The sequence below is a fragment of the Colias eurytheme genome, chromosome 7 (genome assembly GCF_061535395.1).
Source record: "Colias eurytheme isolate Ceu_HAF_F1 chromosome 7, ilColEury1 Martin Lab GWU primary, whole genome shotgun sequence".
Classification (NCBI taxonomy): Eukaryota; Metazoa; Arthropoda; class Insecta; order Lepidoptera; family Pieridae; genus Colias; species Colias eurytheme.
In genome coordinates, this window is record NC_142986.1 from 528449 (window position 1) to 544632 (window position 16184).

Here is a 16184-nt window from a genome sequence, read left to right on the forward strand (position 1 = left end):
GACCTCTAGTGAGTATTAAGAGAATCAAAGTGGAGTCCACTTATACAATGACCAAATTGTTTCATATTACTTTCTAAAGATGGCGCAGTTTATGTACATTTATCTGTATGGTACTATCGTCATTTTGCATATCATTTGTGTGGGATTAGGATCGACATTTTGTATCGATAGTTAAATTTGTTAATTATAAATCATTGCATATTTTTGAAGTGAAATTTCTTTATGGGGGTTGGAAAAAAAATTAGTGTAACATTTTTCCGTTACGCGCTATCTTGTTTTTATCCCTACCACGCGTGATTGGCGTATTTCTGTAAAGTTGCATATAGTAAATTATTTTTTGGAAAATAAGGTCATAAAGAAGTTTCAGTTCTTACGTGTGTACACTAGTACACGCACACATTTGTTTTCTTTAAATTTCAGGCAGGGAACGTAAAAGATGATCATTGGTAGAAAATAACAAGGAAGTAAACGTAAAATAAAACAACAACATCATTTCATTATAAATATATCATAATAAAAAAATAGTATCCACAAGAAGATTCACTTAAAATAATCAATAATAATTTGACAATTAAAATTGCAATAACCTACATGTTTGTACTAACGGTGAGAACAAATTCATCTTAAAAATAAACGTATCATTATTTCATAATATAAAAATATTAAGTCTACATAGCACTTTCATTTAACATCTAGGATACAAACAAAGACAACAAGCATTCGTCTCTCTCACACCACAGCAAATAGATATACAAAAGGATCGTAAGAGAGAAAGAAACAGCATGCATTTTGCTAACTCCGTAAACTAGTCAAAAGGTACTTCGTACATATCTAAAACAACTAAACAAATAAGAAAATGATCAATAATTTTGACGTCACTTCATTTGACCCAAACTGACTTCACCCTCACTTTTACTATATTTATTAGATTTTGTCTGATAAGCGCTTATTTCTCCTTCGCTTTTTAAAGGAACAACAGCGCTTGAGTGTTCTGAATATTTGGATAGAGATGACGAACTAGGTTCCGATATAGATGGTATTTTGTGTCTTCTCAATCGTCTTTTAAACTCTCTGTTAATTTCACCAAAACTTATGTCTGATGAAGTATAATCTTCTACAGAACTAGAGCTACTTATTATTCTAACTGGTTTAGGTTTAATAAATCTCTTGCTATGAATATGTCTGTGAGAATTGGATAGATTGCCGGAAGACTGCGGCAGGCGCAGGCTAAATCGAGGTGATGATAAATTTATCGTTATATTGTGTTCTTCTTCTAGAGAAACCTTTGATTCTTGCACATTTATTCCTTGGTCGGAATCTTTTCTATGCGACTCGATAGTCATAGGGCTCGTTTGCTTATTTAATGTGACAGATAAGGTAAAAGGGGAAGTCGTCCTGGTTTTGGTCCTAGTTGGTGACGTCATTACATTTTTGACGCGTGCTGGAGAAGTCTGTGTATTTTTCGGTAAGGAAGATACGTTTTTACAATCAGAATATAGTTTGGAATCATTGGATGTAGATGGTTTATTCAGATTCTTCTCAAGCAAGTCGCTGTATTCATCGATTATCAGCTTTTTAATGAATTCCTTTTCTAATTTAAACATATTCTCAACTTCATGTCGAGGGTCAATTGATAAATCATTGCGTATTGTTTGTATATCATTCTCGATTCTAGGTGATGTTTGTGTTCCTTTTAAGGATATTTTATTCACTGCGTTACTTTGTGTTGCAGTATCTTGGGTATCTACTGTATGAATGAATTCAAACGTATCGATTTTATTTTTTAAAGACAGATTTGATATTTTCACATATGTTTTATTATGTTCAGTATTCTGTTGATCATTAATATTTAATGCTTCATTCCTTACATTTAAATTAACAGAACCCAGAGACCTCACACCAACTGACTGGCTTTTTTCGGATGGTGGTTCAGAATTATCAACTTCAAAATCATCAGCATATGTGTTATCATCATCATCATCATTAGACAGTTTATTAAATGTAAGCGGAGGTGTATCGGTGTTATCTTTATTGAATTTCTTTGACAGAGTACTACTCACTTTTTCTTCTAAATCTAACACTTCTTGCATTAAATTTTCATCTGAAGTACTTAATATTTTCTGTTCCTCTTCCTTTCCTTTTTGTGATTTATCATTGCTGAATGAATTCTGACGACTCAATATCTTATCTAAAATAGGACTTAACGGCACATCACTTTTGTTTGATACATGGGATAGTTCCCTCTCAATTTCTTTAACATTAACTCCACCTAACGTTAACTTTGTATAAGGAATATACTCGGTATTATTTAAAACTTTATTTTCTTTGGGCTGTAAGACTGGCACTTTCGAGGTTTGATTTTTTGTGATGACTTTTGTATTTTTGGGTTTTACAGTTTGGCCATATACTGCGTTTAATTTTCTCTTCCATTCATTTAAATTTGTGCGTGTTCTTTTAACATCCTTTTTAGGAACATCGTAATCATGGTGAACTTTACGCCTATCTAATGGTTTGTAACTTATATGTTGTTTTGAAGATATTCGTTTTTTATTAGTGTTCGATGATTCACTACTTTCATAAGTTTTCATTTTAGATACTTTACGTTGTGATGGTTGTTCTATAGCAACGTCTATTTCATGTATTTTCTTATCTGATGTAGATGGCACTTCGTGTGAAACTGCTATAACAGCAACGTTATTTTTCTTTTCAGAATTATTTACAAAGTCAGTATTATCGGGTACTATATCTAGTTGTAAAACATTTTGTGTTCTTAATTCGCTTCTTATATTGATACAAGGCATTTCTTGTATGTTCAAAGGACGTGTAAAAATACTCCTCTGTTTAGGTTCTTCGTATTCATGAACAATTTCTTTGTATGTAACTGCGTTGTCCTTAATTATAGGTGTCTGATTTAATCTTAATTTATCTGTATTGTTATTTTCATTATTACTTATGCCTTCTGCTATTTCTATTGTTTTAGTTTTAGAAATTCCTAATTTCTTTAAAGGCTTTTTTTGTACTACTGGTTTTGTTACACTTATTCTAGAACTACTAACGGGCTTATTTTCCGCTATTTTATTAGCTATTAACTCTTGTACTGCATTTGCGTTCGTACGCGGCGTCACAATGGATTGTGAGGGGCTAATGATTCTATGGCCATGAAATTTAGCATGAACGACTTCTTCTATATGTATTTTCTCATTAAAATCTTCATCTAGCGGCATTGGTAGCGTTTTGACTTGTACCCCGGGTTCGTGATATTTCGACAACTCTCCAGAAAGCAACTTCAGGTCATCTGCAGTCGATTGCAGCATTCCATGCAATTTTCTTAACATGATTTCGTCCTCGGACCTTAATGATGGTTCAGGTTTCCATAAATCATCATCTATAATTTTAACCATATCCAAGTTTTTGCTGCTCTCAACCTGAAAAATAAAGATCTATTGTTAGTCCAATTATAATATGTAAGTAAATATTTATCGAGTGAATTATATTGGTATTTTTTCCAATTAAAATAAATTGAATTGTGGACATATCTTACCAAATATCGATCGACTGGGTAGCGCGGAGGGGCAGGTCTCATCTGTTGGTCAGGCAGAGGGGTTCCGGCATCCTCTCCGTTGTTCCGCTCCTTTCTGTTGATAAAAATTAATAATTTTAAAACAAATGCGATTTAAAAAATAATTTTACATTCTCTCGCAATAACATCAATAGTATAATTGATGATTTACGGAATGTGTACCTATTTTTAATTTTGGTAGGAGTAATAAATTTTGGTCCGGGAGCCAGCAGCAGATTTTATGACCAAGTTCCTCTCAAGCGGTAATTAGTAAAATGCATCAAAGTATAGTATTATGAAGCCTCGTGAACGTCAGCTGGAGCTCGGTTGGGGGAAAGAGCGGTTGTAGCCTCCCGTATCAGCTGACGGTTTTTCCACCAAGATACAGCCAGCTGACATATATATTTATCCACAGTTACATATAAGCTATCATCAGGTAAATTTTTGTTTGAGAGGAAATAACGGAAAATAAATTTTTCTTTAAATTTAACTTTCATGTTCGAGACACCAGCTGACGTATAATACACCATGTTGTAACCAGCTGACTATTTTTTTTCGTTGAGATATTGGGTTAGCTACAATTTGACAAATTTTTAGCTGAGAGGAAATGAATGAATGAATGTATTTTTTTTCCTATGTGCGTGGGAGGCTACAACCCCCCAACCGAGCGCCAGCTGACGTTCACGAGGCTTTATAATACTATACTCTCATGCGTCTGACGAATTATCTCTTGAGAGGAAATAGTTAACCAAATTTGCACCTGGCTCCCTAACCATTATATAATTTTAATTTCTTTTCACTTTATAACTGTAACATTTGCGCAACAATCGAAATTTTTGACATTGCATAGGTATAATTCTGAAATTAGTATCCCTGTGTCTGTAGGTACTGGAAAATTTATTAATGCAGTTTTATTTAAATTTAAAACTAATAATCTTGCAGTAACCGATTCTTTACACACTTCAAAATTAAAATTTCTTTTTTTGTAACCGTTACACGCAAAAATAAACTAACAATCCGTTGTTTTGTAAATTTTAATATCCACGTGTAACTATTATTTCCATCGATTACATATGAATGTTTATGCTTTGTTATGAAATGTAATTTGGCATGCAATTCATTTATATTGGTCAAGCTCACACAAACTGTTAGACTACAGGCCCATGTTGAAAAATTTATGGGTCATTTGAACCACCAGGTGACCTATCTAGAACGATATAAGAGCATAATAAGATTCAGCACTATGCCGTCACTTGTAAGCTGTCCACCTGAGTGCAGATGAGCATTCGAAAGAACAGGTAGAGATTTTTTCCCCTTGTCTCCATGATTTTTGTACGGCGTTGCGGAATAATGGATTAAAAGCAGTATTGAAATAGTATGACCTGTGTCCGTCCGGCATCTGTATGCCGTACAAAAATGGTGGTCCATAAAGTCGGAATTTTTATTTTCCGACAATTGCCGGGGTAAATTTTGTATGGCATAAATTTTTCAACATGGGCCTATGTGCGATTTGTACGAATTCATAACATTTATTCAGATATGTAACTACTAATTTGTTTATTTATTTCTCGGTTTTCATAGCATTAAGACCATTTCTTTCGTTTACTTTCGAAGTTTATAGTAGTTTTAAAGGGGAAATAAAGGACAGGTGCAAATAAAAGGTCAATATTATAAAATCACATCAATTGTATTTCACCAACATTTACAATAACGTCTTAATCGAAGCATTTCACTTGCTTGCAGTAAGAAAGATATAACTCGATTATCGAGAACCTTATTACGAGCCTATCGATAGAGGCGGACTAAAACTTAAATACAGTCAATGTACGCATTCATGGATAGCTCAAATAATCCGTAATAAAGCGAGCGAAAACCAAAACAATAAAAATAATTTAGACAATTCATATATGCATACATTAAAAGTATAAAAGAAAAAGAAAAATTTGCACTCTTTGTGCTCAGACCCCGTCTATAATACGCTTCACGCACATTTGTCGCAATTATCATACATACGTATTACTAATAGTTAATTGCAACAAATATGCGTAAACCCCTTGAATATTTAATGTAAACAGACAGACCCCAAACATTGGGTAGTGTAAAAACGATACATCAATTTCGAATCTATCAGAAAACGTTAAATATAAATTAACAGCATTTTTGTTAGACAGTTATACAAACAGAAAAGCAATAAAACCCGCCATCTCGGCGTTTCAATAAATAAACGTATATAATTTCGATCTCACCATAAATACAGCAGTTATAGAAATATTCACGTCGAGTAAAACAAAATCGATTGCAAGTTATGTGATTTATAAATAACTACAAGACTCACAGTACTTAGTAATACTGACTGGATAGCCTTGAATAATCTAGCGGCTAGAACCCATTAAATCATTATTATTTACAAGTTTAATTATATACAAAGTACCGTAGATAATAATAATATATGTACACGAATCTAAAATAAATAATGGACATGTCAATTTAATTGAACGTGCTAAACAGTAAGATAAGGTCATGTCGCGTCTGACGGATATGACACTAGATAACCGGACTGTACGCCGGCACACTGATGACTGCCCTACATACACGACACCTAACGATGTAACCAACGCATTAATAAATCGACCAAACGATACTAAACATCAGAAACGAGAAGACGACTTGTACTTATACAAAGATAGAAAACGCTAAACCGATTTATTAATACGAGCTATCTGTCGAACAGATATCGAAACAATTCCCTTCCTACGAGGCCAAGCGAAACGAAAAAGCCAACCGGCCGCCATCTGATAGCCTTCGAAATTGACACACTAACTGTAATAACATTATGACATACAATGATAATAATATAATGATAATTACTTCACTTTATACAAATATAGCAGCGAGTTTTAAGAGTTCCTATAACGGCCGCGCGTTCGCGGATCAGATTGACATTTCACAAAATGACTAGGCGCGCCCCGACGTGCGCACGTCTCGCTAATACTGCAGCCGACCAAACCACACTTAACCTTACAAAATAATCAACCCAACACTTAGTGCTCTGCGGAGCGAAACGAGTTTACAATCCAATTTCGATTTGACTTCCAATTCGAAAACAACGACTACTTATACGCGACTAACGAAACTTGAATCGTGTCCAGGCCGAATGTCGTCCAATACATTAACGGAACTCGAGCCACTCGGAAAAAATACGCTTCCAATACAAGAAAATAAGAAAATTATTTATGCGCCGTATGCAATTAATATAATATTTTAAGTATAAGTGCTAATATCTGTACAAAGAGCGATGCGCTTCCAATATTCGTAACTACATTTTTACAGTCAGTAATCAACTACATAAAATGTCATGATCATTATTATATAGTATAATACTCGTACAGTATATAAAATCACATAAATAAATGCCAAGTTCACTATGGTTCAGGACCTAAAGGTAACTAAGAAAATGGCATCCGAAGAGTTCTCGATAAAAAAATGCCAGACCTACTTCTGTCGACGAGAAGCACTTCAGATCAAAAAAACTATTGTTAAATCGACTTTTTACAACGAGACAATAATCGTAAAATGATTCGAAAACGGATATGTACTATATTCAGAATATTGCATAACTCACAGATTAAAACACGAAAACATCCGATTTGTGAGATGGTTCTATGCTTGCGGATCCATTACGCTGAATACGGTCCATCGTCCTCCGGCCGCTGGGGTCGCGGAGAGCCATTCCGAGACACCGGTTGGTGCCAACTAATGTTACGTTATTTACAATGTATATACAAGTGTTCCGACGCGGCGGGCCCAGCCCCGGGCCGCGAGCAAAGTGCGCGATGCGCTTGTCGGCGCCAAGCGGCCGCCCGACACTCCTCCCCTGGTCAGTTCACAGTGAGAGGGACAAGAGATAAAGTCTACGCGGCGGCACGCTGCCCTAGGTCTCCCTCTCTTTCTTCGGTTTAAACTCCTCTCCTAGGATCGTAGCGATCTCGCCCTGCATGAATGCCCAGGGCACGGTCGAGTTCGCCAACGGGCATTTCTCGCCACTTGGACAGTAAACCTGTAAAGAAGGAAACGTAAATTAAATCACCAGTCATCGTTAAGATTATAAGATTAAGTAATTGAGCTATTTCCCATACAATTAAAAGCTTACGAAGAATATTAACTAACCTCAGATCCTTGCTGTCTCTTGATTGAATCCCGGGAGCACGGGAAGCAGAATTTGTGATGTGGTTGACTCGGGCACTGCACGAAGTGTGTGTCCTCCAGGCGTTCTTGGCACAGGGTGCATTTCAGCAGAGGAGCTGGCGCAGGGGCAGCCGCTTCGGTGCCTTCACTGGCCTCCGTGGAAGAAACTGACGTCGTTGATGACACGTGTCGCGAGCCCGACGACCGCCGCCCGCCGTTCGACCCTGTCGGACCGGATAACAACATTTAGCTACTGTCTGCAGATATTTATATAGGATATATCAAACTACAATCGATTGGAAAACAGCAGACTGTAGCAGAGGACATAGGCAGAAGCGGTCGTCGGGCGCCGCGCCGTGATGCGGCAGACGCGGCGATCGGACGCCCGCCCGAGTCCGACCAAATAAAACGGTTAACGCGTTTTAAAATTCTTTTGTTTACTTTCAAAAGGGACAGTTACGATAGCCAAATCGATTCTGCTTTAACAACATTTCAGTTCGTGTACGGTATGTAAGAAGATTAAATACAGAAATATTAATATTCAAAAACAATGTTGCTATTCAATATAAATTTATAAGAAGATAATACAGAAATATTAATATTCAAAAACAATGTTGCTATTCAATATAAATTTACCTGAAGAATTGGGCGAGTGCTGGCTAGAGCGACTAGCTGATCGCTGTGGTGGCGGCTGTGGGGGTGATCCTCCAGCGGATCTCGGAGATCCGGGGGGTAATGTGTCGGTCACTGACATCAGAGCGGCCATTGGGGACGGCCCTGCTCCAGCCCCTGTCACTGGGGGAGATCCTGCTGTGCGACCCAAAGGAGATCCAGCCGAACCATTCGTTAGTGGAGCACTATTTCCATAACCTAAAATAGAAATAAATATATTATCATCATTTATTAAACTGTCAAATCTGTATTTAAAATATGTGGTTACTGAGGCACTAGAAATAATAGAAAGTAATAAGTTCTAAATAATGTAATATAATTTATTGGTCATCATTCATTTTATTAACGATCCAATGTACTCCAATCTTTGAATAACAAGAGGTAACCTGCGGTGGAATGATTTACGAAATGTTTTCTTTAATCGTGTGCTAGAGGCAATTAAAAGACAGTTTCTATTCTTTAATCGAGTTAACATATAATATTGGATGACACATCGTTTGCGGTGAAGCGACGATAGTAAACATTCACTCACACACGCAAACAATATCGTATAAATAGCATTGTTAATACACGCTTACGTAGAACCACTATGTGTCAGTGGCTGATCGCAACGTAGTGCTCTTTGCCGCCAATTTTTGTCAGCTGGTTAGAAATTAGTAAAAAGTCTTTCTATTTATTAGGGAATTGGCGAACTATTTCTGATAGTTACCTTTGTTTATGTTTAAAGTTACTGCAGAACAAAGCGAGTTCGAATTTGAAGACCAAACAAACGATAGACGAACAAAGAATCATTTTCAGTTGTTTTGTATACTTTTTTTGGTAGCTGTGTTTATACACCTTCTATGCTATTACGCTAAACCTCTTTAAACTGCTATTGTATCAAATAGTTATAAAGACCGTCTATCACAGATCATCCAAAAGGGTAAGTAATGATGGCTAGTGAGGCAAACGGTTGAGGCGCGGCCCATATGGCGCTGGTGACGTCACGGTGACCTTTTTGGCCGTGCGCTCGTGGCGAGCCGCGCTCCCTACACACACGCCAACGGAATGTGGTCGAGCAACTCTGCCAAGCGTAGGCAGGCGCTATATTTTTTCGCTCGGCGGCCTACCTACATACGTACGCGAGCGAAAATGTCGTCACGCGACGTTGCCGCTCCGTTCGTGTCGTGCTTGCATTCACGGCGCGGTCGCGTTTACATTACGTGGGTGTTTGTACGTACTTCTGTAGTGTGCGAGAGGCCACGAGTGCTCGCTTTCGAGAACGCCAACCGGTCAGACCAGTTTTTTATTTATGGAGCGAGTTAATGCACCTACCTAGATATGAATCCCTCGGTGAACACTTGCGCAAAAACACAGCGTTTTAACACGTACGCGGCCGAGTGTCGCTTTCGTTATCGCGAAATGCGTGACTATTTTCAGTTTTTATTTTAATTTTATTAACCTACATAATCGATGATAAACAAAGCTATTTTATGTGTTGCGTCACTCAATTGTTTGGTCTTGACGACGCGAATGGGCGGAATAATGAACGTGAACTTTGATTTGTTTTCAAGTATCCTATGATTAATGCTTTAATGAGTCTCTTTCCATTATTCATAAAATTAAAATTTATTTAACGATACATTTTTATGACATTTTATACTTTTAATGAAATTATTTATTTCAGAATATTTCTCTACTCTTTCCTTAGGTAGTTTATAAAATAAGACAAAAAATTAGGTCTGGAACGGAAGATTTTTAGAAAAAATATAAACAAGATTAAAATCATATTTGGGATATTTATTAAATAAACTAGCATTTTATTTCTTAAATCAGAGGACCAAAAAATAACATTCAGGTGTTTTTTTTTCAATTCAAGCCAGGAATTGAGATTTTTTTTTTATTCCTATCCTATTCCTAATCTTTCCCATTAATTTTGTATCCATCACGGTAAAATATTCGGACAAAAAGAGAATCATTTCTAGTGCCACGTAAAAGAAATAAATAAAATATTTTAAAATACAACAGAGGATCAAAAATAGGACTTACCGTTAGTTTTAAAAGCTGCATCAAATGATGGTGTACGCAGTGGGTGCTTTTCTTGTTTGAAAACACGATCAGGCGCAAAAGGAGCAGCCAGGGAAACTGCGGGCAAGGATTCGCCACGGGTTAGGGGTGGGCGGGAGTGCTCTTCCAAAAGCCTTTTTGCTGGTTCATGATGATTCTGGTGATCATCATCGTCCAGGGGCCTTTTGAGCGTGAGACCAGGAGCGAGGCGAGCACCACCGTGCGTCGGCAAGTGCGCCAGAGGCAGGTGGGCGAGTCGCCGGCTCTCATGTTCTTCCCGCCGACTTCCGTACTCCGCTAACAGCCCAGCGTTTGTAGCTGGTCGCGAATGATGCAGCGTAAATCCAGCTGTGGGAGCATGATGCGCCGGTGGAGCCGGCTGACCCCTCGCTGATGATTCTGCACCATTCTGATGCGCTTCCAAAGGTGCACGGTGAGCGCCTTTCGCATGTGTAGGTCCACGGCCTTCCTGGAAACCGTGAGCGCGCTTCAGCTGCCTCGCCGTATCGAGAACCACCTCTATCCTATCCGCACCCTCGTAATTGACACATCCACGGCACACTGGCTCCGAAAATTCGTGCAGCATTGCCCATGGCATCCGGGGAAGATCGCACAAATAGCAGTGCTGCCTCTTCTGCATCACCGACATCTCGATGTCTGGTGTGTAACGTAATCGGCGATATTCGCTTAGAAAAATTGTCACTTGTTTATTTTTGTCGAATAAAACACTGTCACCATGGTACACGGGATCACTGGTATCACATGTAACGCAGTAGCGCGGCGGCGTTTAGAAGCACTCGCTGCGGTCGCGGGTTGACGAGAGACTGAGCTGGGTCGGCCGGAGGGGCAGAGGGGACCGGGCGGCGGCAGCCATTATCGAGCGGTGACGTCAGCGCGCGCACCGCGACGCGCCGAGGACGAGCCGTTAGCCCGACGCGGATGCGCTCCCCCGTACCCGCGCCGCCGCCCGCAGCGCTTATCGCGCGATAACGAACGCGGTACATCCACTGTACTCCAATAAACAGACTCCGTACAATATGTAATCGATACAAATTAACGAGCAACTTAATTACTTGTTTTTCAGTGAGCTAAAACAGGAAATTGAACTGCTTCGTAATTAAACATTGATAACGCACTAGAGTGTTAGTCTACTCTATATTAATCTTGAGGACATTACCATGCAATTAGTTCACAAAACTTTTAGAAGGACTATAATAATACACTATAGCCAATACAAAATAAGGAAACTTGATAGAAATACCATTTTAGTTAATCAGGAATATCAGTAAGCAATAACATTACATTGTATTTCATGTATGTAATTAAGAATTAGGTCTGAGATGCAATTTGACTGTATGAGAAACGGGCGTCCAGATATAATTTTATTGCTGCCCATAAAAATCTGCATGGGCGGAGATAGATTTCTCTTGACATACCTACGTAGCTATGCATACAGTAACAGGTCCGAGTGTAATTTGGTCAGTAACATAACGTAACAGCGTAGAACGGAGTGAATCATTGCCTCGGCGGAGTGCCGTCGACTGGTCGCACAAACGACCCATAGATTCCTAACAGAACTCATATTATTCAACGAAAGTAAACAGCTGCCGCTCTAGAATAACAATTAATGCTAACACGTATAACCGACGTGCTCGATGCATTAAAAGTCAATCTATTCTCACTTGGTTTCCTTTCGAACGGCTGCATTCTGAATTATTATTATTATCAAGTAACGCGGACGGATCCGGCTGGAGGACGGGAGCGGGGGAACGCAACCGGTACGGCGGCCATCTTGAGACGTGACGTCACGTGACGAGTCAGCCGAGGTGCGGCGCGGCAACGTCGCTCGCGCCGAACCACCATGTTTCCTCTCATTTCGTTGTATTTTAATAATAATACAGACTCATCTTTTTTTGTATGCGCTCGATCGTGGAAAACAGTTATGCGGGCAGGTAATGTTGAACGGATTGAAAGTCTTGGAGAATAATTTGGGAGTGAACGTTTGTAAAAAACAAAACGATAAAGTAGAAAGACTGTAATACAATTATTGTTTAATATGATTTGACACAGATTTATTGAATAAAGCAAGTTTTATTATTATTAACCGACAATAAATGTTATCGCAACATCATTTCAATTTTATGACACCAAATAAAGTAAGATTTTTATTGCGCTATAAAATAATAACTTAGAGATTAGAATATTATTCTAGTAAAAATAATTACGATTTCTAAAAAGAAAATACCTACCTAAACCTAAAGGTACCTATTGCCTGATTACACTAACTTCCATTTTTGGTAAAATAAATAATCTAAGTATGAATAATTTTCTTTAATTTAGGAAACCATTAACTCACATTTAAGCCTGACTCAGTATTGACAATTAAAAAGTATCATTATCTATTTCATAAGGATTAAAATATAAAAAAGATTAACAGTTGCAAAGTTTCCAAATTAACTAAGTACTAATACTCTTACAAATAAATCATAAGAAAAAACTAAAAGACGTTTTAAAAGCGTATTATGTCGAATATTAAAAAATAGCTCATCCAAATTCGAAATCCGTAAAAACCATAGTTTTTTTACCTGAATAAGCCGACAATAGTAAACAGTAACGTTAACAAAGATACTGTAAACGGTAAATGGTTATCTTCAAATCTTTATGGACTACAACAACGGTTTTCAGTCAAATCCGATTACCTATTCTTTTGTCCATGATGAAGTAAAGGGAACACGAATGTAATTAGCTGATTGCGATTTGAGCGCAGGCCACTTCCAATGTAATAAAGTTTCAGGGAAATTGGATTAGCCCATTGTCTGCATTAATTTGTAATGTAGAATTAAAAAGACCCGCTTTAAAGTAGTAAATGCAATTGCTAGGAATAGTTAAATAAGGTTTAATTTTAATATGATGATTTGTCTGAAAATCTTTCCGGTAAATTCAAATTCCATAGATCTCTTAAAATATTTGAAAATAAACATCAGTCCACATGTTACTTCTATTTGTTATTTGTAAGTTTTTCGTAATAAGGAGCCTTACTTTTTCATTCTACGAAGGAGATATATATCCTGTGTTTCATTACTCGGAAAAATACAATGTTTACAAAAACGGATAGTAAACACCCAAATCATGCTGATTCATTTTACGCATTACACGTCCACCTATAATTTAAAATTAACTTAGGAAATACTGCAAAAGTGCTGAAATAAAGACAACATTCTCGAATACTACTTCAAACGACATATTTGATATTATGAAAACTCAAATTACTATGTAACAAAAAGAAAACCGAACGAGGAGGTACATCATGCAATAATTTCTATACGTATAGCACGCATATTGCATGTCACACCAAAATACCGATTTCTGGCTAATTAAAAAATCCATCGCTGAGGGGGCATTGCGCATGCGTGGCGTTCGCTTGTTTTATATCACATTGCACGTGCTTAGTTTGTTTATTTACATCTATGAGATTATAGCTGACATGAGATCCATCATGTACGCCCTTGGCTTCTATATCGGTCGCTAATATTCATTATTCCTTTATAATTTCTATTATCAATGACTGATAGCTATCTTATTATAGGTTAGAATAAAGAAGATCAGTTTCCTCATACATTCCGATTTCCGAATCATTCGATATTCACTTGTAAAAGTTAATCACAACTTTTTGCTCTGTTTTCTTTATGTGATAAATTTCGGCCTTTATCTTATCAAGATATAAGTATTAAATTGGTACACCAGTACTGGTACTGGTGTCAAGCAAATTTTGTATTTCTATCGCCAATATCTCATATTATAGACTTAATTATTGTACCAGCCAAATATTGTTACTGCTAGTCTGGTCTGCAGCTCTATTACATAAACCACAATCCAAAATACGCCTGCCATATAATAAGAATCTGATCATAAATCATAATTCCAATACAGTCTATCCACCACATGACCAGACCTTTAATCCTGAACCCACAGATTACTAAATATTTAAGTAATTCGTAATTTAAAACATTTACCAAAAATTTGACATTCCATACCCATCATACAACAAACAACCTTCACACGAACCCCGATCATGCTCAAGTATTACCGTAATACGTAATCACAATTCACCAGATTATAGTGGCCAAGAATTACCAAGTAATACGTGGTAATACGTAATCACAGAGAAGGTTCACGGCGCAACCGGCGCGGACATTGCCGTATTGATTTTCAGCTCACTATCACAATTCGGAGGACGCGCTATCGACCCTGGGTGACTGGTGTTCATTACTTTAATCTTTTTTATAGACTTGAATATATTTTCTATAGACGTAGACTTTGTCAATTTTGTCACGGATTATATTTTGCAATATATTAAAGATAATCTCAATAGTCTATCTAACGCTTAGACTATCTTCTGCAGAAGAATATTTCTTTCTTCTCATATAAATATGAGGGTAGGTGATAACTTCATAGTTTGGTGCCTAACTGGTGGGAGTTTTATTAATAACTAGCAGTCCGCCCCGGCTTCGCCCGTGGTACATGTTTACGTTTTCTCTACATACGAACCATCCTCGTACTTCAAGGAATATAATAAAAAAAGAATTATCGAAATCGGTTCAGCCGTTCTCGAGTTATGCGCTTACCAACACATTTTGCGATTCATTTTTATATATAAGATACCTTTACATACCCACATCTAAATAAGGGTGCGGAGCGCTTCTGAATATCATAGTGTGGTGTAGATGTATGACATGAACAATATATGACTTTCACAGAACCTAAGCTTCGAACATTTTAAGCTACTGTTATAAAAATATAACAAAGTGGTTCTTTTTGATCTACCCGCAAGTGGCAAAAAGTAATATCTTTTAGCATTGTTCTAATATTCTGTGCTTTATGTGCCTAAGAATATTAGTTACATTTCTCAAATGCTGCATAAATATAAATGGAATTCAGTAGGTATACATTTTTAAAGTGTGTTTATTAGGATTTACATTTTTTTCCTACGTCAACTAATCGTGACAGTAAAGATTGTATATACCCACTAAATTCTGGTTTTAAGATAAAAAAACGATGAATTACGGTTAAGTGTTGAGTAATCGTATATTATATTACGCATAAGAAAATTTAAAGATTTTCAGCGGAGTCACAGAATAATAACAAGTAGCTAGCTAGCGGAGTCACTTCAACTACGACGTTTTAAGATTATCAAGGGTTTTATTACTCCTTTTTTCCCCTGGTATATTATGTTCATCATGATTGGTAAATTTTAAAGTGTGATAGTGTTGTGCTGAGATAAATTCCGAACGTATATCAGTCTCAAGCACATGCGAGATTTCTCAAGTGTCATAGATTATAGAAATAGATGTGAAATGTATCGACCAACAAACATAAAAAGCATTACTCCGCGAATAAACTCCAGAAAAAGTTCCTTAAACTCAAACTCAAAGAATTATTTATAGAATTACACTTCTTATAGAAGCGCTTTTGAATGATAAAGAGAATGGTAAATACAATGTCAGATTTAATAATGTTCTGATCTACATTTTTCTTTTCTAAAGATAATTTCAATCCGAACAGAGATTTTGCTTTGAAGAGCAACATCTATCCTCAAAAACTTTCGCATGAAGAATAGTGATGACTACAGTATGTAGATAAAGCCGAACAACCGAAGGCTTAGTAAAATATACCCTATGTGCAGAAATAAGATTTTTGTCACTTTTATTCCTTCGTCAATTTT

The 16184-nt window shown here is 37.0% G+C and overlaps 2 protein-coding genes across 2 annotated transcripts in view; both read right to left on the minus strand.

The window, feature by feature from the left end:
* Positions 1–489: 489 nt before the first annotated feature.
* The window catches only part of LOC149906860 (uncharacterized), a 107583-nt gene continuing 91888 nt past the window's right edge, over positions 490–16184 (minus strand). The window contains exons 4-5 of the mRNA XM_090103906.1: positions 3542–3635; positions 490–3425 (exon numbers count right to left, since the gene is read on the minus strand). Coding sequence (XP_089960032.1) covers positions 876–3425; positions 3542–3635 — 2644 coding nt within the window. The 3' untranslated portion in view covers positions 490–875. The remainder of the gene's footprint in view (positions 3426–3541; positions 3636–16184) is intronic.
* Positions 5228–11309, minus strand: Pits (Protein interacting with Ttk69 and Sin3A). Its single transcript, XM_090103907.1, has 4 exons — positions 10445–11309; positions 8381–8614; positions 7727–7968; positions 5228–7616 (listed from the first exon to the last, which is right to left on the minus strand). Exons 1-4 carry the CDS (start codon positions 11109–11111, stop codon positions 7491–7493), a joined length of 1269 nt encoding a protein of 422 aa, XP_089960033.1. The 5' UTR covers positions 11112–11309; the 3' UTR covers positions 5228–7490.

What these genes read in the sequence shown, in the direction of transcription:
- Pits (XM_090103907.1), bottom strand. Translation starts at nt 11,111, where the DNA reads ATGTCGGTGATGCAGAAGAGGCAGCACTGCTATTTGTGCGATCTTCCC. An exon ending in TGCAGCTTTTAAAACTAACG is followed by an intron (nt 8,615 to 10,444) that starts GTAAGTCCTATT and finishes TTTCTATTTTAG; the next exon opens with GTTATGGAAATAGTGCTCCA. An exon ending in AGAGACAGCAAGGATCTGAG is followed by an intron (nt 7,617 to 7,726) that starts GTTAGTTAATAT and finishes CCTTCTTTACAG; the next exon opens with GTTTACTGTCCAAGTGGCGA.